Source organism: Aulonocara sp. 'chitande type north' Nkhata Bay, linkage group LG18, assembly GCF_057382095.1.
Source record: "Aulonocara sp. 'chitande type north' Nkhata Bay isolate Kocher_YH1m ecotype deep benthic linkage group LG18, A_spYH_male_GT1.1, whole genome shotgun sequence".
Taxonomy (NCBI): Eukaryota; Metazoa; Chordata; class Actinopteri; order Cichliformes; family Cichlidae; genus Aulonocara; species Aulonocara sp. 'chitande type north' Nkhata Bay.
This window is the reverse complement of record NC_141361.1, coordinates 17276518-17300209: the sequence shown is the minus strand read 5'-3', so window position 1 is coordinate 17300209 and position 23692 is coordinate 17276518. Positions and strand designations below refer to the sequence as shown.

The 23692-nt window shown below is 41.7% G+C and overlaps 1 protein-coding gene across 1 annotated transcript in view; it reads left to right on the top strand.

The window, feature by feature from the left end:
- The window catches only part of agap3 (ArfGAP with GTPase domain, ankyrin repeat and PH domain 3), a 72603-nt gene that overhangs the window by 19127 nt on the left and 29784 nt on the right, over window positions 1-23692 (top strand). The window contains exons 7-12 of the mRNA XM_086273317.1: window positions 3277-3404; window positions 3678-3833; window positions 8776-8859; window positions 13191-13295; window positions 15067-15238; window positions 21065-21214. Coding sequence (XP_086129443.1) covers window positions 3277-3404; window positions 3678-3833; window positions 8776-8859; window positions 13191-13295; window positions 15067-15238; window positions 21065-21214 — 795 coding nt within the window. The remainder of the gene's footprint in view (window positions 1-3276; window positions 3405-3677; window positions 3834-8775; window positions 8860-13190; window positions 13296-15066; window positions 15239-21064; window positions 21215-23692) is intronic.

Below are 23692 nucleotides of genomic sequence, written 5' to 3'. Positions count from 1 at the left end.
GCGTAGCTTGAATGTAATGACGTTTTATTTTACAGCCCACTTTTAGTTCGATATACTTAGTAGGTTGTTTATCCTGCAACGCTTCAGTCAGTCGAAAGAGCAAACACTTGTCAGCATTTGCTAATTTTAGAATAAACTAGTTCTTCAAATGTAAGGATATATGCTTAGGAACAATGTTGCAAACTTTGGATAGGCATTTTACATTTTTGCTGTTTGTAATGACCTTCATCTAAATTGCCTTATTCCCAGGTTCCATTGCAGGCAAAACATTTAAATTTGCCTCATTTCAATTCCACTCTCAGACTTCCACTTAGGATTTCTTGACAGTTTCTTGAAGAAACATTTAAATTGCAGTTTTTCAAATACCGGATTTTGTGTGAATCCGACTAAGATATGCAATCTTGTCACCTCCTTCCAATTTTAGGAAACACGGTCCAATTTGGTATAACTTGTATTTGCAAAACTATGAGCCTAGTAATTAGTGTAACCCTTATATTACACCCTCTGGAACTGGCTCAAACTGGCAGGGAGGGCATTCACAGAAGAGTTTTTCTCAAAACCAATGTAACTTAATAAAGCTGAAACTCACAAGTCGGCATTATTAGTGTTAGTTATTAGTGTCCTGTTTGCTGTGGAGGTGCTGAAAGGTGCAAAAAAAATGAAGGGAACAGGAGGTTTGAGGGAATAAGCACATTTTTATAGCCTGGAAGGTCCAGCTGCCAGTCTGCCAATGTCAGCCAGTTTCCCCCTGATGCACAGCCTCCACTGTGTGATGCCGCTCCCTCACATGGGAAAATGTTGGATCAACTCAATAAACTTGGATCAACATTTTCCTTGCTTTCCCGTGTAACTTTGTAAAGACGAGAAGAATTTGTGTCGAAATTTCCATAATGACAGTTGTTTCTCTGTTTCTCTTTACCTCAGGCTACATGCAAAGTACTATAATATTTCACATTCAGTAACATATGATTGTCAGTACTGCAATTAGTCATTGTGGAAGTTAGATTCATGATCAAGGCTCGCATGTAAATGTGGACTTCATTCAGTTCGGCATAAATGGCGGAAAAGCACCATCTTGTATATTGTCTCTTTTTCAACTTTCTGGAAACTCTTGAGTTTTTCCCTGAATCCATAATTGAAGTCATGAAACTGTTATTTGGAAACTCGGCTGCTTCAACTCTGGCACATTTTCCCCTCGGGCGGCAGCTCCTTTGAAAGGCTGTCATCCCTTCAGAAAACATCTGAATATGTAACGCTGTGTTCACTTTGCATTTAACTGACTGTTGATGCGCAGGCACGTTGTCTCCCCCCCCCCTGCCTTAATTGCTTCCTGAAGCTCAATTTGAAATAATTAAAAGAGATGAAGGGAGCGCTGGCTGTCTGGAGAAGTCGCCCAGTATCACTCGCACCCTCTTTCTGTATTTGCCATGCTGCAGCAGGCAGCCGGGCGTTATGGTCCCAGCTGTCAGCACGACTTCAGATCATCTCCCCTTCCCTCAATGCTAATTCACGTCACGCAGCCCCGAACATCACCTCCCTCCTTCGACGCCTCGCGCTCAACCCAGTCGCGTGTGCAGCAAATTAACGGTTTACGCCACCACCAGCATAGCCAATCAGGCTGTGACACAATAGTTCCATTTGGCTAACATCACACTATAGAGCTCCATGAATGACAGAAAAAAATTAAAGCAAGTCATTTTGTATGATTACTTTTCTTGGTAACCTTATTGTCCCAGGAGACATGCATAAGCAGTATGTTCCTTATTACCTGCCTGGAAAACAAATGGCCCGAGGAGGTCTAGATAATGTGCGTAGTTGGGAGTGCTAGTTTTCTTTCATTGCTTTTAGCGCTCTACAAAGACTTTTTTTGGCATTTGAATTGCATTAAGACTGAATGTTGTGATGCTGTAGTCCAAATCTACAGCAGTCACAAGGTGAGATGCCTGATGTAGTTTTTCTTCTATCTCTTGCTCTAATGCTGTCAAGAAAGAGTGGAGAATTTTACATACATGCGACCTTTAATAGCTTTTGAAAGAAAGCTATGCAAGTAAACGCATCAATCTGCTATTTACTATAACTAATAGAAAATTATGTCTGCTACTAGCATATCCCAAAGTGGAACTGTTTCTCTAACTTTTTATAATTCTGTAGCTGGTTTATACCTGAAACACATTCTTACAGTCATGTCTAAGACTGGTAGCTTGCCAGAGCCAATTCCTGTTAATCTTATTGTACTGTTTTGGACAGTCTATTTGGGCACTCCTGAATCTCTTTTAGACCCTGTGCACTCATATGGGGAGATTAGATCTAGTCTTTTCTGCACCTTTTACTTTCGCACTTTGTTGAGCAATGACTTTATTGTGTTATGCTGTAAAAGATACCCATTGTGCCAATATGAAGACATACTCTTTTTTTTTTGTTTAATAACAAGAGGATCTATAATGAAGTAACAGCTTCCTGTTCAAAGAGGAAGTTGGTTTTTGTACTTATCAGGTCCAACTACTTAAATAACTGGGAGAAATTTAAAAAAGCATCTCAGACAAGAGCTCGAGTCTCAGGAGATTCATAGTGAGTGAACTGAGCTAAAACCCCAAAGTGTTCTTCAATTTTAATAAATATAATATTTTTGTGTTTGATTTGATGTCTGAATCGAAATAAAAACAGTCAGTTTTATTTGTCAGTTTTTGTCTGTAAAACACAAGGATGCCGCTGACGTGTGCTGATTGGTTGTAAATATTGTAACCAACCTATCAGCCGACGCATTCCCTCGATGGCACTCAGTTTTGTTCAGTGACCATAACAGACATCTGAACTAAAACCACTGAACTAAAACAAAAACTTTTGTGTCAGAAACAGCTGACACAAAAGCTCAAAAGGGAGCGCTATGGGTCCAGAAAGAGGCTTTTGGTTCTGTTATGTCCCTAAAACTTAAAGTGTTTTACTAAAACCTAAACTCCATAAATGTTAAACATAATAAAAATTCATTTTATTTCTGTTTTTACTCCCATGAACATTATATTTTTTGGCTTAAATGGCATATTTATTCTGGACTGTCGCAGAGACCACCTGTTAAACCTGAAGTTGAAGAACGGGAATTCTCTGTCTAGGAATTCGTTGAGGTTTCCCACTGTTGCTCAGCAACCGAGCTACTCTGCATCATCACACGTGATCCTGGGTTTCACATTCTCAAAGTGTAACCCACTAAATCCCTAAAAACTCTCCCAAGGTTGGCTGACCGGACTAGTTGACCGTATCTTGCTGTGTGTTTGCCTCCAGTTGCCCAGAAGGTTGTGGCCATGAGGAAAAAGCAGCAGCTCTCTATTGGTCCATGCAAATCACTCCCAAACTCTCCCAGCCACTCATCAGTCCCCGCTGCATCGATCCCCTCTGTTCACATTAACCAGGTAAGATCCAGATATTCACAGCCCACACTTAAATCCTCCACGTGAATATGTAAAAAATCTCCAGTTTATGTAATTCTTCTCATGGTGATTGGTTGTATTGTTAGTGAGTGGGTAATTTTGTCCACATCATATTTTTCCTAAATTGACCTGGTTCTGTCTCCCCTGTTGTTGTTTTTTCTTTTCCTTTTTTCTTTTTACTATCCTCTCTCCTCTTCTTTCCTCCCACTTTTCCTCTGATTCTGTCGGTTCGTGTTAATCCCTCTCGCTCCCCAGGCGGCCAATGGTGGGGGTGCATTCAGCGACTACTCCTCCTCCGTTCCCTCCACCCCCAGCATAAGTCAGCGGGAGATGCGCATTGAGACCATCGCTGCCTCCAACACGCCCACGCCCATCCGCAAGCAGTCAAAGCGCCGCTCCAACATTTTCACAGTAAGTATGCGACAGCTGATGCAAAGCAACACCCACTCACACTACTAGGAGGCATGTTGCCGAGCGCACTTTTTCCACCAGAGGGAGACAGGTAGCTCAAAATGCATAAAAAAAGCCACCTCTCCTGCCTTCAATGCAGGCAAAGACAGTGTCTTGTTCACACAGCACAATGGGCAAAGGAGAAAAAGACAAAATAAATCTCATTAAATCCCTGAAATGCACCAAAAAATAAAAAAAAATAAAGAAATAAAATGAAACCTTAAAGCAAATATCAAAGATAAACACTGTGGAAGAAAAACATTAACTCTTTTCATGTCCTTTTTCTTTTCTAATTGGATGTAGTGAGTGCACATGAATTAAGTTCCTCATCTCACCCATAACAAACTGGGCCCTCTGCGCTGTCTAAATCTTTGACCTCCCTCCCCCTACCCCTCTTATTTTTGCTAGATCCTTTCTTTGCAGTGACTTCCCTTTTGGGGGAGAGACGGCAGCGACAAAACCGCCAATGCCACTTCTCCTGCCCCGATCAAGCTAAACTTTAAAATCCCAGCCAACCTGTGGCCCGTTTACACGCTGCTAATAATGCATGCTGGCACCCTTAGCACCCCTGCTTCAGACAGAAAGTGCTCTAACTGGCCACTAATCAACTTGCTGAGTCCCCATTTTACATTTGATTTCGATCGCTAAGATTAACTACCACACCAGTATCCCGACACCCCTGTCTGCCTGCTCTTTACCCCATGTCCTGTCACATTTGCCCTTTGCCCTAACCGATAGCGTATATGTGCACTAACCACTCTAATTTCCTTAGCTGTCCTAAGCTTGTCTTTTACTTGTAGCCTCTGCCATGTTTTTCTACCCAGCCTGTTCCCCTTCTCCCCCTTTTCTCTTCCCAGCCTTCTTCTTTGCTGCTAAGCCTTTCCTAAACTCGCTTAGCCGGACCTGGGCCTCCTTAAGCTCAGGGAGGTCTGCAAAAAAAGTACAAATCAGCAAGCTTTAAAATCAGTACAAACTATTCTCTAAAGTTCCCTGGTTGGGGAAAAACAAATTCCCCTGCGAAACCAGTGTCTCATTCACATGCCATCTTTGTATCCAAGTTTTAAATTTTTTCTCTGCAGAACTTTTTGAGCTTTATGAGACAGATCAGGCTATGTGAGATTACCCCTTTCCCTCTCCCTCCCAGTCATATCCCCTTTCTTTCACCAATCTACCTCCCTCTCACCTCTTGCTGTCACCTGTTTCCCATCTCATTCCTATTTCCTCTCTCCTCTCTTTCTAACCAACTCCTTCTCTAACCCTCCCCGATCTATCCCTTCCCCTCCTCTATTTGTCCTACCGCCTTCATCTTGTTGCCCCAGCTGCTGGGGAGCCGCAGGTTTTGTGGCCACCGAGCAGTACAGGCTGTGTGCTAGCTCCCCTTGTTGTCTCCCTTCCCCCCCGCTAGGTAGTGACTAACCATGTCCACCAGAGAAATGAGCCTCTCCCAGTCCGCGTCATGGAGATGCCGAAGCACGCCACCTACCCAGTGTGGGTGCCAGAGTGGCAAGCCGAGCGGGAGTTTCAGCTCATGACCTTCTGAGGAGCAGCGAGCCGAGGGAGGGAGGAGGGAGGGGGAGGGAGGAGGAGGAGGAGGAAGGGACGGAAAGTTGACGGGGCGATGTCGACATTTCTTCAGTGACACTCGAAGAGAGCAATGGGCTCAGGAGAGGAAGACTTGCTTTGCAAAAACCTCCTTGCCATTTTACGAAAAACAGCAGAAAGAGAAAATATTTCATCAACACAACAATGCCGAGGATGTTCCTTTCCTAGCTTTGCACGTCTTAAAAAAGAAATTGGTATCTGTGTTACAAGTTCACAAAAAGTTCTGCTGGTAGATCGCAGGTTGCCAGGCACAATCTCGAAAGTAGGTGAGTAGATTGTAAAGCAGATCTCAGAAGGCCTCAAGAGAAGGTCTCCAGAAAAATGCCTTAATGTCATCGATAGACGAGCTCTGGCAGATCAACAATAGACTCTCTTTAGTCACTACATACGAGGTCCGGTCCTGTTATAAATCTGAGATAATAGTAACACATGTAACAATCATGGCACTGGCATTGGGACTCTTAAAAATGAAGAAAAATCCTTTGCATTGTGCAGTTTACTTAGATAATACTGCTCCAAATATACCAGATATGGTTTACGTAAAAAGAAAAAGCCCCTTGAAATAGATCAGTGCTTTGCATTAATACATTTAGATTTTTTTTTAAAGTAAGTAAATAAAACTCAAAGCTTTACATCAGAAGATCTTATCACTCCGTCTTTTCACCACCCTCACAAATCACCAAACCACAATCATTTCAAGCCAGTTTCCACCATAACTGTCATTGGCCACTAGGTGTCAGCACAGTACACGTTATTCTTTCCTAGTGCTTCCATAGTCAATAACTAAACAATGTGTTTTGTAGTCTGTCTGTGGTTTCCTGAGGTCTTCAGGTTGTCTGTCCCCTTTTTGTGTTGAAAAGCACACTATTGAGGAATATAAATGAATATTACAGCATTTTTATACTTAATTCCATCATTCATTCGACCCATTTATTAATGTCCGCCATTCAGTGTTTCTCCATTCTGTATTTCAGTCCCTGAACTTGTTTCTCGTGTGAAACAAAACCCCAACAACAACACAAACAATATTCATTTGACACTGTTTTTTAATATTTGCAGATTTGTGCTTCTGTTTCCAACCTTTCTTCAACAAAAAGGGCTTTCCAACTCCTTCCGAATTAGAAGAGCATGATGGTTAAAAAAAGAAAGAAAAAAAAAAAAGAGTCCCCCTGCTTTGCCAGTCCTGATAGAGAGGAAATTATTGGTTGAGGACTTTCAGCTTGTTGCTGCTTTACCCTCAGTGCCCTATTGCATTTCGGGTAATGCGTAGAACGTGTGGAAAACGTAGGACTTTGCGTCAAATGCAACCTAAAGTCGAGTCCACTCAAGTGTTTGAGCGCACTCAGAGTAGACCGTCTAATATCACAGCATGAGACAAACTGTAGGGACTCTTGTGGAAATGCCCCATCCACCCCCTTTTTTGCCCTGCCCCACCCTCTACTCACTACCCCGTGCTCTCATTCAGACACGCCACACAAAAAAACAAAAAACATGCTGTACAGTCGAGTCACTTTTGGAACTGTTACCCAGCCACCTAAAGGACACAACCTTTTCCTTACATGACATCACGCTGCCTTTTGCCATAAATGAGGACTCAAGGACTAGAGGTGCCAAGTTGTTGTTCTTTTTTTGTTTGTTTGTTGTTGTTGTTTTTTTCCTTTTAGATTTTCCTCGATTCATTTGGTCTGTTTTTATTTGACTCGCTCTCCTTTTCCAGGACGTTTTGAAGTACTGAATGGATGTTGAAAATGTGATCTAAAGGTATTAGCGCAGAGGTATTTTAGATTAAAGCAGTATGGGGTAAATTTTATGAAGGCCTTCATAAAAGCTAGTGTAGATCGTCAGGGTGTTGAGGTAATACAGAGGCATAATATACGAAAAACAAATGAAACTGGGTTGCACCGACTTGTATGAATGTAGTTAAACTTAACAGTTATTTTCCTTTTATTTATTTTTAATTTATTGGGTTGGGGTTTTTTTTTTTTTTTGTTTGTTTTTTGCAGATTCAATTTTAATTTATTTTTTAATTTATTTTCATTTTCCTCGGTTTAGGTTTGGTACAGAGATTATGAACTCTTGCATAATCGCTTTTCTATCATGAATGGATTGACAAAAATATAGACTGCTGTATATCTTGTATTGTATTTTATTTACAATGGTACTCTATAAAAAGTACATACATATAAGGAATATATGAAATAACTGTCCATCCTATATTTTGTGGGAACTGCAATGTTTGGCTCAATCTGTTGAATATTTTGAAGTGACTTTGTGACTTGCTTTGTATGGTGTCTGTATAGAAGCTAAACAAGTCATCATAAAAAAAAATAAAATGTTGGAAAAAAATATAAACGCCAGAGTTGGTTTACTTGAACTCAGACTACCTCTTTTCCATTGGTGACTGGACATCTCTCATGTTCTGAGTGAGACCATACACACTCATGTCTGTCCCTACCTGTACCTCATCTCTTTATTTGTGTTGGGGTGGGAAGGTTATGATTAAACTGTTTCATGTCAAGTTTCAGTCGCTGTACCACTGGGTTTTCCCCCCCCTCTCCACAGGCATTCCCGGGAGTTTTAATGCTGATGTATTTTAACTTCTCTGACACTTAAATTGTCTGACTTTGGCAGATTGATTTTGTGTCCTTCTAGGTTTTGCAGGCTGGAGGAAGAAATACTACCAAAGCCTTTTTTTTTTTTTTTTTAAAAGAGAGAAAGAAAAATAACCACTCTCCTTTCTTTCCTTTCTAACCTGTTATGACGTTTAACATATTGATCGTGCTATACAAGCACTTATTATTTGACTATGTGAAAGGCACAGCTGATGCTGCAGTGGGTACAGCAGCAGGTGGTCTGCAGGTCCACTAAGGGCCCGCTCTGGGTCTCAGACAGAGGGAAGGATCTACCAAAGGGTTTCAGGGCTGAGTCATGACTCAATGTGTGGTCGTCTCTGGTCTCCTCTGTGTTGAGATGTGTCCAGTGTGGTCTTGGTTTGGTCTCTATTTTTCTTTAAATTTCTTATTTTCATTTTTTTTTGACTTGCACGTCGGTGTTAATGCTGTTTGTTCCGCTGGTCTGCTTGTCTGTTAATTTGAGGCTTCTTTTGAGACTATTTTTTATTTTGCAACGCTTAGTTTACAGCAAATGTTCCAAACACCCTCTGACCCCCAGTCTCTTGCCCTCACGCACACACGCCCCAACACGCACGACCCCACCCAAATTCTCCTCATACCCCCACGGCTCCCATCTCGTGCTCTGTGCATCGCTTCGGTGTCTGACTGACTTTCTTGTTTCCTTGCAGTCACGGAAAGCCAATGAACAAGCAAAGAGCGTTGACAGTAAAACAGACAGCATAGGCAGTGGAAGGGCCATACCTATCAAACAGGTAAGCAGTCTTACTAACCCTTTTTAACTACATTTCCCACAGTTCCTGTGGTAAGTATGGCTTCTTTGGTCTGAGTAGAGGTTTAAAGTAATTTTATATTCAGTGATTTTGGAGAAAAGCCGTATGCTACAAAATCCACTAGATGGCAGCACAACCCAATGTAATAAATGCTTTACAAGCAGGCACCACTACCACTATTATATGGAAATCACACACACACACACACACACACACACACACACACACACACCTATCAAAGTGTACACTTCCAAAAAACTAAGGCGGAAATTTTAAACCCTGGAGAACTGATGAGTTTGGTTACCTTTGACCATTGTTGGGTCATTTTGTTCTCAGCAAATGACACGATCTGTCAGAAAAAAAAGAAATCAACATTAATATTTGATGTGTGATTTTTCTGAGCAGCAACTATAAATTTATAGATTATATTTAAAGCACCATCGTTTAAAAAAACATCCAACTTTGTGTACTGCAATTTTCCAGTCACAGTTTAAGGCTTGTTAGTGGATAATAAAGATTTTTGTGTTTTTCCTCAGCTGTTCCTTAAAGGATATATCTTGTTTTGACTGTGGCTACTAAACAAATATTTACGGGATCTCAGAACATTATTTAGGGTCAGTCTCATCTTGTAGTTGAACCACTGACTCCACCTGATTGTGCTGAACTAATATTTAGTTCATTCATTCATATCTATATATTGTCCCAATAGGCATTTTTTTTTTTATGGCGGCATTTTATTTGATTTTTTTGAGCCATGGTAAAAATGCTACAGCTTTAATGGTAATGATTATTACACAAACACTGCTGGAATATTAGTCTAATATTGGTTTGTTTTAAAAAATCTTGTCATTATTTATTGATTTTTTTTTGTACCTGTGTTTCTTTATTGTTTCCCTATATTATATTTGTTTTAGTCACACGCTGCAGTGAATGGAACAGATGCACAGCAGCAAACCACCGAATAAAGCGTTTTCTAAATCCTTTCTAAAGGTCCGACTGTAAGGAGGAGTAAATGGTACATTCATTAGTAATCACTCCTGATTATATGAGGGCTTTTGAAAATAGGTCAGCATTCCTGTATTATCATCTTTACCTGCAGCTGATAGAGGACACTGTCCTTTCTTTCGAAAATGTTTTGCCAGACCTCCTCGTTCCCTGTGGGAGAAAATTGCCAAGGCTTTGGGTCTAGCTGAAATAATGGCAGGGTGATGCTTTCTTAATCAAAAACGTTCCTTTGTGTTTAAAGTAGAAATAGTTGGCTATGAGGTGATCACTCCGTGGGCAACGATAGTTGTTTGTGTAATGGATAAGGCTTTTTATTTATTTTTTTATTCAGCAATACGAGTTCAAATTATGAGTCTGAGAACAGCAGCTTGAGAACAGCTAAAAACTCCTTTAAAAATGTTTAATACTTCATGATGGCTGTTCTACAAAGATGTAATTTAGGTCTCAGCGAAGTGGCTGCGTTTTTGTAGATCTGTGTAATTCCCTGCAGACGCTCATTAGTCCACAGGTGATCAGGAGTTTGATTTTCACAGATTAAACGAAATCCCCCTCAGAGCAATCTTTAGTGTAAACTCTTTCAGTCTTAGCCCGTGCATTAGTGGGACCTCCTTTCTAAAGTGCGCAGCCAATTTCCCTGAGTATCGCAGCCACTTTTGGCAAGATCAGAACCGATGCTTTATCTAAAGAAAAAAAAAACACTCCTTCTTTTGGATGGGTAGGGATGCAGTTCACATACAGATGTGGAGGGACAGATGGAGTATTTTTGTGTGTGTGTGTGTGTGTGTGTGGTGGTGGTGGGGGAGGCATGTGGAGGGGGACTGACTAGCTGATCTCCAGGCCAGTGAAATGCACAATCAAGGAGATCAAAGCATCAATGCGAGCTTAATTACCACTACTCCCCGCGCCCCCACCCCTCACCCTCACACCATCAGGCCAAATTACACATTGCATGCCCCCCCCCCCCCCCCCCCCCCCCCACACACACACACACACACACACACACACTTTCTATCTATAAAAATAGTGAGTGAGGATAACAATGTACTCACTGCTGAGGAGCCGTCAGCAGCTCTTCACCCCCCACACACCAGCACACACACTTTTTTCCCTTCTCCTGGTGTGTCACAAAGGGCCGGCCTATCAGTCAGCCACAGTGGCAGTTTGCAGCTTTCCTCCTGGTAATCTGACAAAAGGAGAGAAAGACACTATCTCCTCTGTGTAGATATCACAATTGTGTGGACACAGAGAGCGCGTCTGACAACTGGCCCGTTTCCTTGTTTCGCACAAGCTTGACACACTCATCCTTTTGTGTGCGCGCGCGCACCCTCATGTGTGCGTCAGTGTCGCGGGGAAGCGCTGGACTCCGCACCTCTCCTCGTGATGTCACACTATCCCATTTTCTAATCTGAGACAGAGCCCCGATGATTAATTCAATTAAATCGTATGTCAGGCTTCCAGTTATTGAAAGTGACCTGATCTATGATGATATTTATCACAGTCGTAATGGGCAACTGTTCACATAAAATAACAGAAGAATTAGTGTGCATGCGTAGATTTTCGCATAATTGCCTTAGCATCTTTATCGATCTGCTTCACGGCTCTGATGAATAATTTGAAGCTCCACACTGATTGCGTGTATAGATTTGTGTATGGTTCAGTAAGGCCACAAGATGAGGAACATATTTGCTTGTAAAACATGCATTATAAAGTTGCTAGAGGCCCTCTGACTGCATCATTTACTTTGTATGATTAAAGACACGTTTAAAAAGTGTTTACAGTTCTTTTATTGACCATATTGAGAGAGAGCCCGGGCAGTCAGCAACTAATCGATCAAAAGGACACAAGTTTCTTCCTGGACAAAAAATCCTCTTCAAGTATGAATAGTTACAAAAGGGTTAACAGTGGCTTTTGAATATTAAAAAATATATATAGTTTAAATTCTAATTTAATGGCCTGTGTTTTCCCTGTCCTCATTTTCCATCAAAACTTTAAATGGTTTCAAAATATTGTTCTCATTTTTGATTCATCTTGTCTGAAAACTTATGGGTTCTTAAATGTATTCCAGTACAAGTAATTCAGCAATACTTCATCTTAATAAACAACAGGCTGTACCCAGTGGTACGGGATCTGACAGAGCCGGCCTGCTCCCTCATTTTTCAAAGCTTACATTTGGATTTTCTTTTTTTCATTATAAAAATGTTATTTCTACTCTGTAAAGTAAAATTCAATTATTTCAGATGCAGATTTGTTGATAGGATATGAAGCCTGTACTTATGAGCACCAGCGTACAGCCCAGTTGTCAGGACAGTCAGGATTCATTTGTGGGGGGTGGAGGGTCGTGGCAGATGAATCAGGGTCTGGATTAAGATGATTGTCGGCAAACAGCCTGGTGCCCAGGTCACCGAGGGTCAGCTCTTCCTGATGTGTTAATCAGGATTAAAGCCTGCGGGATGGTCCTTACTAGCAAAACACTACCCCTTTGACCCCCCTTTTTTCAGCTCACACACACACACACACACACACACACACACACACACACACACACACACACACACACACACACACACACACACACACACACACAGGGCCGGGCTGTAAAAGCACAAACATTGCCCCGACTTAATCCCCTAATTAAGCAGGCCCCTCCTCACTATTTAACCTCAGAGAGAGCCTCCTGGCCCTTGCACTCAGCAGCCTTTGGTCACCTCCAGCAGTGGAACTCTATTGTTTACTAGTGGATTTACTAAACAGATAAGGAAACCTTGTGAGGCCTTAAAAGGCCCCAGAAGATAAAGTTGAATAGAATAAGAGATGAGTGGGCTTTGAAGAGGGTAGATCACACTCTCTAATCCCAGGATTGAGGGGTCTTCCAGAGTTCAGCATGTTATGTGCATGAATGCAGGGAGGAGGTCTGGCAAATTGGATTGTCTCTGTTTCTGAATGGTCCCTATAGCAGAGGAACTTGTCCAGCTTTGTAGGTTCAAAAGGGCGCAGAAGCAAAAGCAGCATTTCATTAAACCTGTCAGCCGCCGAGCTATAACAGAAAGAGATTAATTGCAATTGTTAGGTAATTGCCAAACTGTTTTTAATGTAATTACTTCCATACTGTTTCATAATTGTCATTTAATATGATGTTTGTTTGCTTTATGGTGTACCTCCAAGAAAATTCTCCATGAAAGCGCAATAACAAATCTGTAATAACAATAACAGCACTGTTTTATGGTATTTAACATCCATAATGGCTCATATCATCGACCGCGCTGCTCTGAGAGGAGCATATGCTCACCGTGATGGCTTGTCTCTTACAGGGAATCCTTCTGAAGCGAAGTGGCAAATCCCTCAACAAGGAGTGGAAAAAGAAATATGTCACACTGTGTGATAATGGCGTCCTCACTTACCACCCCAGTTTACATGTGAGTCCCCCCCACCTCCACACACAGACTTTTGCTCCTTCCTTTGCTATTTCTTTTCCACTCTGCTTTATGGGTTTGTTACACCACTGTTTGTACTCGTGGGTGCTGCTGGATTTTTTTAATGCAGGACTTTTGTAACCGCTGAGCACGATTCTCTTGATGCGATTACATTTGCCACCATTGCTGTAGGAAACTGGATTGCAACCACATATGCACACGATGTCAACAGAGACTTATTGCTGTGTGTAACGTAACGGCCATATTAGCAAACCCTGGGACTTTGAGCTTAGTATTAAAAAACGGGGTGTCCTAGTGGTCATCTCTGCCCACCCTGTGGTGCCAATCCACGGTGTCTGCTAATGGAGACATGGCTGTGCTGCTGCGTGCCTGCCGCGCCCAGGCCTCACGCTGGCTTGTATTTATAATGGTTCTCACCGCATGGCAGCAGAGCCTGACCAGCCTCCCACATCCATCTTTGTCAGAGTCCCGCTGGGCTGCTAATACCTCTTAAACACTCGGCTGGCTGGCAGCAGACAGCTGAAGAGCCCGGTGCTCCACTCAGAAATGCCCGTCTCTGCCCTCGGATTCCCTCCATCACTCTCTGATTCTTCCAGCCTTGCGTTCGGCATGTCTAGATCATTCGGCCACATGAAATGAGCGATATTTTCAGCATCTTGTCTCTAATGAGACAACTCAAACTTTGAAAATGGGCCCAGTGGTTAGACATGAACCCTGTGTGTGGTCTTTTTTACTCTGACATTGTGTTAGTGGTTTAATTTACAAGCAGTTATTAGTAGAGCGGTGCCAGGCTAAAGTGATGTATGTAATTGACTGAACAGGCTATCTCTTGATCATTACAGCTATTACAGGTCATCGGGGCAATCTATGAATCTATGAATCTGTTGACTTACAGAGGGAGGTGAAATAAGGCTGACAGTTACATTAGCTCAAGCTCATTTTGAGCAGTGGAGCAGAGAAGGAGTAAGAAAAGGAGGGGAAAAAAGGGGGGAAGAGAGAGATTGAGGAAAGGCGCGAGGGAGGGAGGCAGCCTGAGAGTGAAAGAGGGGAACCTTTAATTTCGCAGTCAGCCAAGCCATCCACACAATCACCTTCTGTTAATTCTATCTGCTACATCAATTAAATTGTTTGTAGAAACTAATTGAATGTGGCTTAATCACACATCTTAATAGCTTTGCACGCTTCGATCTGGCTGTTAATTCCAGCAATAAAATGAAATGAGAGCGCTCACTGGGTAATTAGCGAGGAGGCTTGGGAAAGAAATGAGTGCTTTATGACACGGTAATAAAGCAGAGGAGCCGGTGGGGGGACGGCAAAGGCCGAGCTCGCCTCTATCTGGATCTTTTTCTGCTGAGCCCAATGATTTTCACCTTGGCTTCCCACATTTGGGCGGCAGTCGCTTTAAACCAAATCAAATGACCAAATTGAAAGAGAATGAGACAGTTTGCATTCATTAAGCCTACCATCTCGCTATTTGGAGAGACGGCGTGGGCACAGGTGATGTATAATGGCTTTACAATCATTTTCCCACTATCACGCAGCCGTAGTGGAAGGTCTAAGATGGGTTGTGACTAATGGGGATGGAAATTGAATAGTCTTTTAATTTGTTTTTCTTCTATAATTCCTGGATTCTTGTTGGTCCACAGACTGTAATCAAGTAGGTAAATTGTGGGATATATCTGGAAATACGAGCTTGTGTAGGGTGAAGGCTGCTTGATACAATTGTCATGCTCTTATTTATTACTTCCTGTAGGACTACATGCAGAACGTGCACGGAAAAGAGATAGACCTGCTGAGGACAACAGTTAAGGTGCCTGGGAAGCGACCGCCCAGAGCAGTGGCCACCGTCGCCCCCACTGCTAGTCCCAAAACCAACGGGCTGACCAAGGACCGCAGCACTTTGCAGCTGGGCATAGGAAACACAGGTCAGAATCCCTGCTTCATTATTTGTCCAATGGGCAGAATTTCTGCTCTTTTTTCACATAAACAGTTATGATACGATAGGATTAATAATTTTAGGGTGCTGTGTCACAACATGAATGACGGTATCACCCTCTTCCTCCCTGCTCTGCGTCCACTACACTTACATTACACTGCACTTTTGTACAAAGAGCACAAATGTGAGCAAAGTCTAATTATTTGAGGAGCTCATAGTTTGCTCAGCTTTGCAGATTTCAGATTTAATATTTTATGTTTAAAAACTTTATACAGCTTAGTAATGTTAATGTTAATGTATCAAGAGAGGCACACTTTGCAGTTTTGGTATAGTTAGCTGGCACACCTGATGCATTCTGCTCATCTAGATCTAAACCTGCACCGTTCTCTCAGCTTTGGGCTCAAATAAACTAGAGCAAAGTGTAGGACTGCACATGTGAAAACACCCTTAGATAGACTACAAATATGGTGGTGCAAGCTTTTTAAAAAAAATTTTATTATGACTTTTTTTTACATCATTGTGGTTTTGGACAAATCTCAAAAAACATGTTCTAGTCATCAAGTATTTTTATTTTGTTGTTGCCATAGTACAACCTTCACTTCATCCTTTGGACTTCGGAGTGTCCAAAATGTAGTCTATTGGGAAATGATTTGTATATTTATATAATCTACTGATCCAGCTTAATCATAAAAGTTGCAATTTTAGCCGTGGTATTGAGGCTAGTGCCACATTTATAACGCTCACTTATGCTGGTAAATTTAAAAGCATGGACACTTTTAAGTTAAGAGAGATCATATATATACATTTCAGGCTCTTAGAAGAAATAAATCATACCTTGAATATGTAATGGTTACTCAATTAGGCTTTTATTACATTACTAATTTTATATTGCCCTCTGTTTGCGATTAATCACAAAAATGGCTCCCAACAGGTTAATTATCTTTCTGTATGTTTCATATATGCAAATTAGCTGCCGTGTAGTATACACACTGATGACTTAATGAGCATCTATGACAAATCTATTACTTCTCTATATTACTGAACAGGGAATCGCAAGTTGTGTTCAAGTAAATGCTGCAACCATGTTTAAGAAACAGTTGTTTATCGTTGTCTTTTAAGTCACTGACCTACTTATTCTCCATCCTCTGTGGTACTGTAGTGGTCACAGAGACAGCAAGCAGTTTAGTCCTGAGCATCGTGCCAGGATTTTTCCACCTTCAGGCTTAAAAATAGAGCTCTTCTCTCAGCAAGCAGTACCACTGGAGGCTGCTGAGAGTCTGGCAGCCGTATAGAGAGGAAGCCCGTGATTGGATTTAGGGGTTAGGATTAAGAGTAATTAATACTAATTAGCAGAGTGATCCCCGAAGGGAGGTGGGGTCCTTCGTCAGCTGTGAAATGGGCACAGTGTTTCCATCATTCAGGCTAAAGCTAACTGGCTGAGAGTGGGTTCAGTGCCAAAGATGTGCCACCAGGGACCGTTAGGACTGTCCGGGCAGGTTACTTTCAAATGTGGCCAAGGTGCTGCCACAGCTGAATGAGTTAATCAGTCACAAGCAGAAAGATGTAGGAGTTTACAGAGCGCAGGACAGGAGATCAAGGTTGTGTCATCCTGCAAAGTGTTGACCTTGAGTGCAGGGTTGAGGAGAGTCGTCTGAGTGGACGAAGGGCGGTGAAAATCAGGCCAGATAAGGTTTTGGGGAGAATAAAACCCACCACCAACTGGGTTGTTTTCTTTCTTGTTGTTAACGCAAAAGTGTTGTTTTCACCTGATAATCATTTCTTGGAAAAGACTCATCAATGATAAATTCCCAACATTTTCAGTTTTCATCTATGTCTGCATCAGGGAACAATGTGAGAGAGATTTGCCTTAATCTCCACTTAGGAAAAGAAAGGTTACAAATCACATCAGGTCTCTCTCCGGGTGGAGGACCCTCTTCTGATTATGCGATCGGGATTTTGATTTCATTAGACATGCAATTGATGAAGGGAACAAAGGGGTAATTTTTCATTCACAGCGTCCAAATCACAAGCCTTGTCTTTGCCTTTGGTAATTCATTCATTCCTTAGATCTAAAGACCTTTATAATCACTGGGAGAAGAGGGATAGCAACCGGGAGAAGGAGGGGCAGAGTGGATGGGGGGAGATAGGAAGATGAAGAGGAGAGGTTGAGAAGACAGAGAGTAAATGTGGGAACGCACGCGCCCGCGAGTTTGCCAAGCGGCCAGGTTTAATTCCTTTGCTGGGTGCTGAGCGGAACCATTTTAAATATGATCCTCCCTGTTAACATGCGTCCTGCCGTGTCACCAGCGACAGATACATTGTATCAAAGTATTAATGGGCCCAGTCACTTTTAATCAATCCTCTGGGAGGGAGAGATGCGCTCACCACAAGGGAGGAAAAGGAGAAAAGTGTTTCGCCCATTCCCTCCCAGCTCTGCGCCATGATTTGTCTCCAGCTTATATAGTGCTACAGAACTAAGAACCACACACTCCCTAACTAACAGGCCAGTAACAACTTCGGCAAGTTGAAATATTTCCCAATCTCTTCAGTCTGAATCCCTCAACCCTGTTGGGTAAGCGAAAACCATCTCCCATATTCCAAATGTGCTTAGCTTAATTATCTAAAAGTGAATGTTGTTTCTCTAAAGTTGCTTTATTGCAACACGGAAGTGCTGCTGGGGATCCCTCTGAGATCCACTGAGAGAGTTAATTGTTCGTATCGAGATCTGTTTTGTCAATAGAAATAGACGTCATCAGATGGAATCTGAAAAGGAGCTGAAATGGAGAAGAAAGCATCCGTAAAAATGTCTATTTCCAAAGATAATACAGGCTGTACTTTCATACACAAGGGCTAAAATCAATATTTTAATGTTAATTTGTTGCGTACAGTTTAAGAAATCATTGTATAAAATGCATAAGTCTGAATGCAAATGCTGTAGTGACTTGTGATTGGACTAGGAGCCGCAGTATGAGAGGCGAAGGGGGACGTCTGGGCGTTGGTCATGATGATGATGGTGGTGGTGGATTACACAGCCGCAGATGATATGTTGCTCGGCCCACATTAGCATGAATGCTTCATTATCTCACTACTTGTACATAATGGGAACAACTCCACGGAGGGGTCAGGCCTCGTCACGGCTCATCAGCCCACTGACGGCCCGGCCTAAAGAGAAATGAGAAGCAAGGCAGAGCTGCTCCCCGCTAATCCATCGCCTGTACTTAACACCCGAGCCTTGGATCGCCTGCAGTAGAAACTATATGGCTTTTGTTATCTCTTTTTACACATGACAATAAAGTCCACAGTGGGTTTTTTTCTGTGAAGAGTTTAAGCAGGAAATGAACAAAAGTTAAATGTTTAGCGTGCTTTCTTTATAAGAGAATCAGTGTCAGAATGTGTTGAAGAAAAGTAGCAATTTGTTTTGTTTTTTGGTGATATTTTTTTAATAAGTAGATGCAGTGGTAAAAGAATTATAGTCTAACAGATAGCAATATTCCAGTATAATAATGCCCCATTACAAATTAAATTATAATGTAATAATATAAGTAGATCATTATGGTACATAGCACAGTATTTTTAATGACTGTGCAGAAGGATGGTTTAATCTATAGAAATGCTATTATTCTAAGCTTAATGAGGAAAGCTGTCAAACAAATAAAGCTGGGCAAAAAATGTAACATCCCAGTAGTCTAATATTTAGAACTAAGCAGTCTTTGTTCATCCGGATTTGCTTATTTTACTGTTTATATTTCATGTAATGTCAACATAAATGGCTGCAATGGTTTTTCATAGAGACTTAAACAGCGACTGGACAGAATGAGGCCTCAAACTGGGGTTTTGGTTCACCCACAATTCAAAATAAATCCAGTTATATTGTCAATAATCATTAATTACTAATATTTTGTATTGTCTATGACACCAAAATCCGTGTGAGAGATTTCCAATTGAGTATTAATCCCTTGAATCTCAGTTTGAGTCATAATGTTTCGTCATTGTCAGTCCACCGTAGTGCCACTGTTAAATCTATAAAATGTAAAGGAGTCGGGCCTGGCTGGAGCTTTGAGTACAGTGTTCTTTTAATGCCACAAGCTGATTATTTCTCCACTGTAATTACATTATCCTCCCCTTTATGCAGGAGTGGTCTCTGGGGACTAATGGATACAGCCATGTATAATTCATTAATCATTAGCATCCAATTTGACAATTAGACATGATTGTTGAATTTTAAATATCAATCGAAGTTGCCTTGGAGTTATCTAATCCTTCCCCCCCCCCCTCTCCTCTCTATTTTAAGGTATCACAGAGTGAAACTTTGCACTCTGTGAATTAAAACACATTTTGAATAGTGGAAAAATGGATTTTCTGTTACAAATGCCTCTAACTTTAAACAGTAACACTAACGTTGGCTCTGGGAAATAACATGCAGTGGTGCACTGCTGTCCAAAATCACATAATAATAAAAAAACACTTACCAAGAGCAAATGTATAGAAGTCAGAGCTTTTTAAAAAAAAACTATATAATTTATGCGGCACGTTTTTGGAAAACAAAGTTTCACATTTTCTTTTCAATTCTCCTACTCCAAGGCTCTCCCCCTCCCCTCCCCTCCTCCCCCCCTCCTCCTCCTCCGCTCTGATTTCAGCATGCTAATTTAGTCGGTGCTCCTCAGCATGATTCCCTCGCTCTCTCTCCCATTCTTGCTGCGATTCTGCTCCCTCCCCTCTGGGACCTGAAGATTAATATTCCTGGGCCCAACAAGATAATTACTGATACTAATTAGACATGATTATGTGAATTTGATACACTTATTACTCTAGATAATGAGTAGGACATATTATCCTAACAAGCACCCGTGCCGCTTAGTTTACTTTACACACGAGCCACACACTATATTTTCTGTTATTGTCACCTCAATCAGAAACTGATATTCTCTTGTAATTATTAAATAAAGGGCCTTGATGTGTGTTACCTGTAAGATGAGGAAGCTTTGTCAAGAAAATCAGAAAATTGTGTTGATTTCCATAACAAAACCTCTGATGTTTTAACCTTCTAAGTGCCAGTGTGATATCTATTGGCCTTATTAAACTGACTTGTTTTTACAATGTCATGCAGCATGTGTGTGTGTGTGTGTGTGTGTGTGTAGACGCCCACGCTACTTTTAAGTAGCACTTACTTTCCGTTACTTTTATTTATTATTTATTTTTTAGAACATATTTTCATGTCACATGAGAGATTCCCATTCATCAGATTAACTGTCGGAGCTGTATTTTCCACCTCCGACAGTTAATCTGATTCCGCTCACATGACTGGAAGCATATCGATGAGTTTTTCAGAGTAGTTAGGACGTGTTGTAGGAGCTACTCACGAGCAGGAGGGAAGGACCCCACATGGTTCAGCCTAGCCCATGAATTAGTAAAGAGAGCCAGGCGTCCGTGGCTTGCCTGATTGGAAGTTAGGGGGAGAACGCCTGCTGACGCCAGTGGAGATCGATGTGGCAGTCAGAGGGATGAGGCGAGATAATTAGCGTTCAGAGTGTATCTTGTTAATTAAGGGCTAATTAGAGGCAGAGGCGGAGGGAGAAGGGTTTTGTGTGTGTGTGTGTGCGCGCGTGTGTGTGCGTGGGGGGTTGGTTGACAGAGATATGTGCACAAATAGGGTGGCAGCAGTGTTGCAGTGCAGTAGAAACTACCTAAAACTGTTAACTCAATTACATCATTATCCTCTGAGCTTGAAGAAAACAATCCTGCAAGTAAAGAATTCAAACAGCTGTATGCAAAATAAGAAACGAGCATTAATTTTTAATTTTTTTTTATTTTCCAGGCGCTTCTCACTCCAACAGCAGCACATCCCTCCAAACGGGCGGGTCGGCGTTTGGCGGCAGTAAAGATGGCATGCACCAGCGCTCCTTCTCTGTGTCCAGCGCCGACCAGTGGAATGAAGCCATCAACACCAGTACAAGCAGCGGAGCCCGTAAGCCCTCCACCTACGCTTTCTATATCCTCACTCGCCTCCCGAGTTCTTATAATTCGCATATAATTCATTATTGCCACAAAGAACAGAATGTATTAAAATAAACTTAAGGGGACCTGATCCTGAGTTGTGGAGTGATGGAGCTGCCATTTGCTGAGCTTCTTCGGCAGGTGAAACAAGCCTCATTTTCATAATTAGCTGATTAGAGCTGTGATCGCTGTGACCTTTTTGGCTGCTGCTCTTTGATAGAAGCAGCATGTTCAGAGGAGAGGAACGGTGAAGGTTAACTTTCCGCCATCGATGCATCTCCTCTTGCTGCCTCCTTGTCACATTTCGCCCTGTCACTGTACTTGAGTGAAGTAAGAAAATATATTCACCATGTCTGCTGCCCCCCCCCCCAAATCCCATCCTGTCTTTACCTTCCATCTTACTCTCTGCCCCCCCTCCTCCTTCTGTTTTCCTCTCTTTTTCTTCCGAAGAGGAAAATGAATGCTTTTCGGGGGTACCATTCATCACCAGTTATTTCCCTCTCTTTGTGGTTGGCAGTAAAAAAGCACTTAAATGCACATCAACAGAATAACAGTCATTTCCATGCATGTTTGCACTCTGGTAGTTCTCATTAGCACGGCGGCGGCTCCCCCCCTCCCCATGGGCTCCCAGGGGCCCCGGCAGTTTAAAGAGCGCACTTTACGAGCGCTGCTGGAGTCCAACTGCACGGCCCTCGTGGTTCCGCAGACAAGCCTGTCTCTCATTTGGAGCTGCCAAACGATCAATTCTGCCTGGACGCAGGCACTTCCATCACCCCCTACCCCTGTCTCCCATCAGCAGCATGCCCAAAGCAGAATTACTTAGATTCGTGGGGTCCTCAAATAAATGAGCATGAGTGTGTGTGTGTGTGTTCGTGTGTTTGCATGTGTGTGTGTGTGTGTGTATATATATTCTGTATGTGTTCTTGCAGAATTTTTGTGAGTGGCTGTTTGTATGTGATTTTGTTTTCCACAGAGCGTGTTTGCATTATAATGTGTGTGTGTGTGCGTCTGTGGGGATGTTTGTGAATGCGGGTTGGGCGACCGAACTGCAGAGAACAAATAGGACTTCCTAAACATTGTGCTATTGGAAATAAGGAGGCTAGAATTTCCTATTTTCATGTTTGGTAAACTGTAAAGCCTTTAATATTAACATAGCTCATTAACCAGCATCCAGTCTTCAACTAAATCAGATACAATTTGCTCCATTATTTTATTTTCTTCAATTATTTTCATGCTACTTTTAAGGTAACCACAAATGAGCTTGAATGAGGCAAATGAGCTGAAAATAATAGCAGAAGCGATGTGTCAAATGATAGATTATGTTAGAGGAAGAGAAGTGTCTCTGTAATCAGTGCATAGTCAGTGCAGACAGTTAAAGGCTTACGCTGAACGCAGCATCAGAAACTTTGCTGAATATCTTGCCGTTAATGTCTCCTTACAGTTTAAGGACGTGAATTAAAGTAGCGGAGCAGATCTGCAATGTAAAGTGATGCCGGGCTGTCACAACACAAACTTGATTGAAACGCAACCCTCTTATCTTCCTTCCTAATGTGTCTTCAATAATCAATAGAGGGTGTTCCGCAGTAACGGCTGCTCATGTTTTGCCATGTGAATTGACTCCAACCATGCCCAATCACTCCATTATCCTTGGTGAAGGTTGCAGGTTAACATAAAATGTGATTCTGAGATGCAAAAACAGCAGATTGATGATTCACTGGAGAATGAATGCATCTTAGCCAGGTAACCATTTCCATATTATTTAAAGAATGTCCTCATTTGTAAACCTATTGAACGAAGGCAGAAGCCAAGGTAGTAGCATCTCTTGAATATTGAGCGCAGATTTTTGATTAAATCCCGGCCCAATTTTTCTATTGCTTGCATTCATAAAGACACCCATTCTTAATGCACTGGATGCTTGTTTAGATCCTGGTCTCCTTCACGCACCTCAATCTTTGAGCCTGAATTAAAAGCAAGAGGCTCAAACAGTCAATTGATAGGCTGGCTGATGACAGTAACTTAAGTCTTTGTCAATGCGTGAGTGAAAGTCAAAGTCAAAAGACTTCTGCCTTTCAGTGTCACCGATGCCTTGAGCCAGGTCTTAAAACAGGGGAAATTGATTAAGTAAAACTTTACATCATTCAAAGGTTATCTTTTCATGTTTTCTGATATATTTTTGGTTTATAATAATATTTCTAGTTATATTTTATCACATTTTATTTACGTTAAATGTATAAAATTGTTTTGTCAGAAATAAGTGATGCTTACGTGGAACAAAGAGTTGATTAATTAAGAAGTATTTATCAGGTTAACCTGTAATAATTGAAATAATTGTTAATTGCAGAAGGGCTTGTGAGCCGTGTCAGTTTTCATGCCAATATGAAAATATGAATTTTTTGACAATGCTGTGCTGATTATCAAAACCTTAGTCCATGCAAAGTTTGCGTCGCTT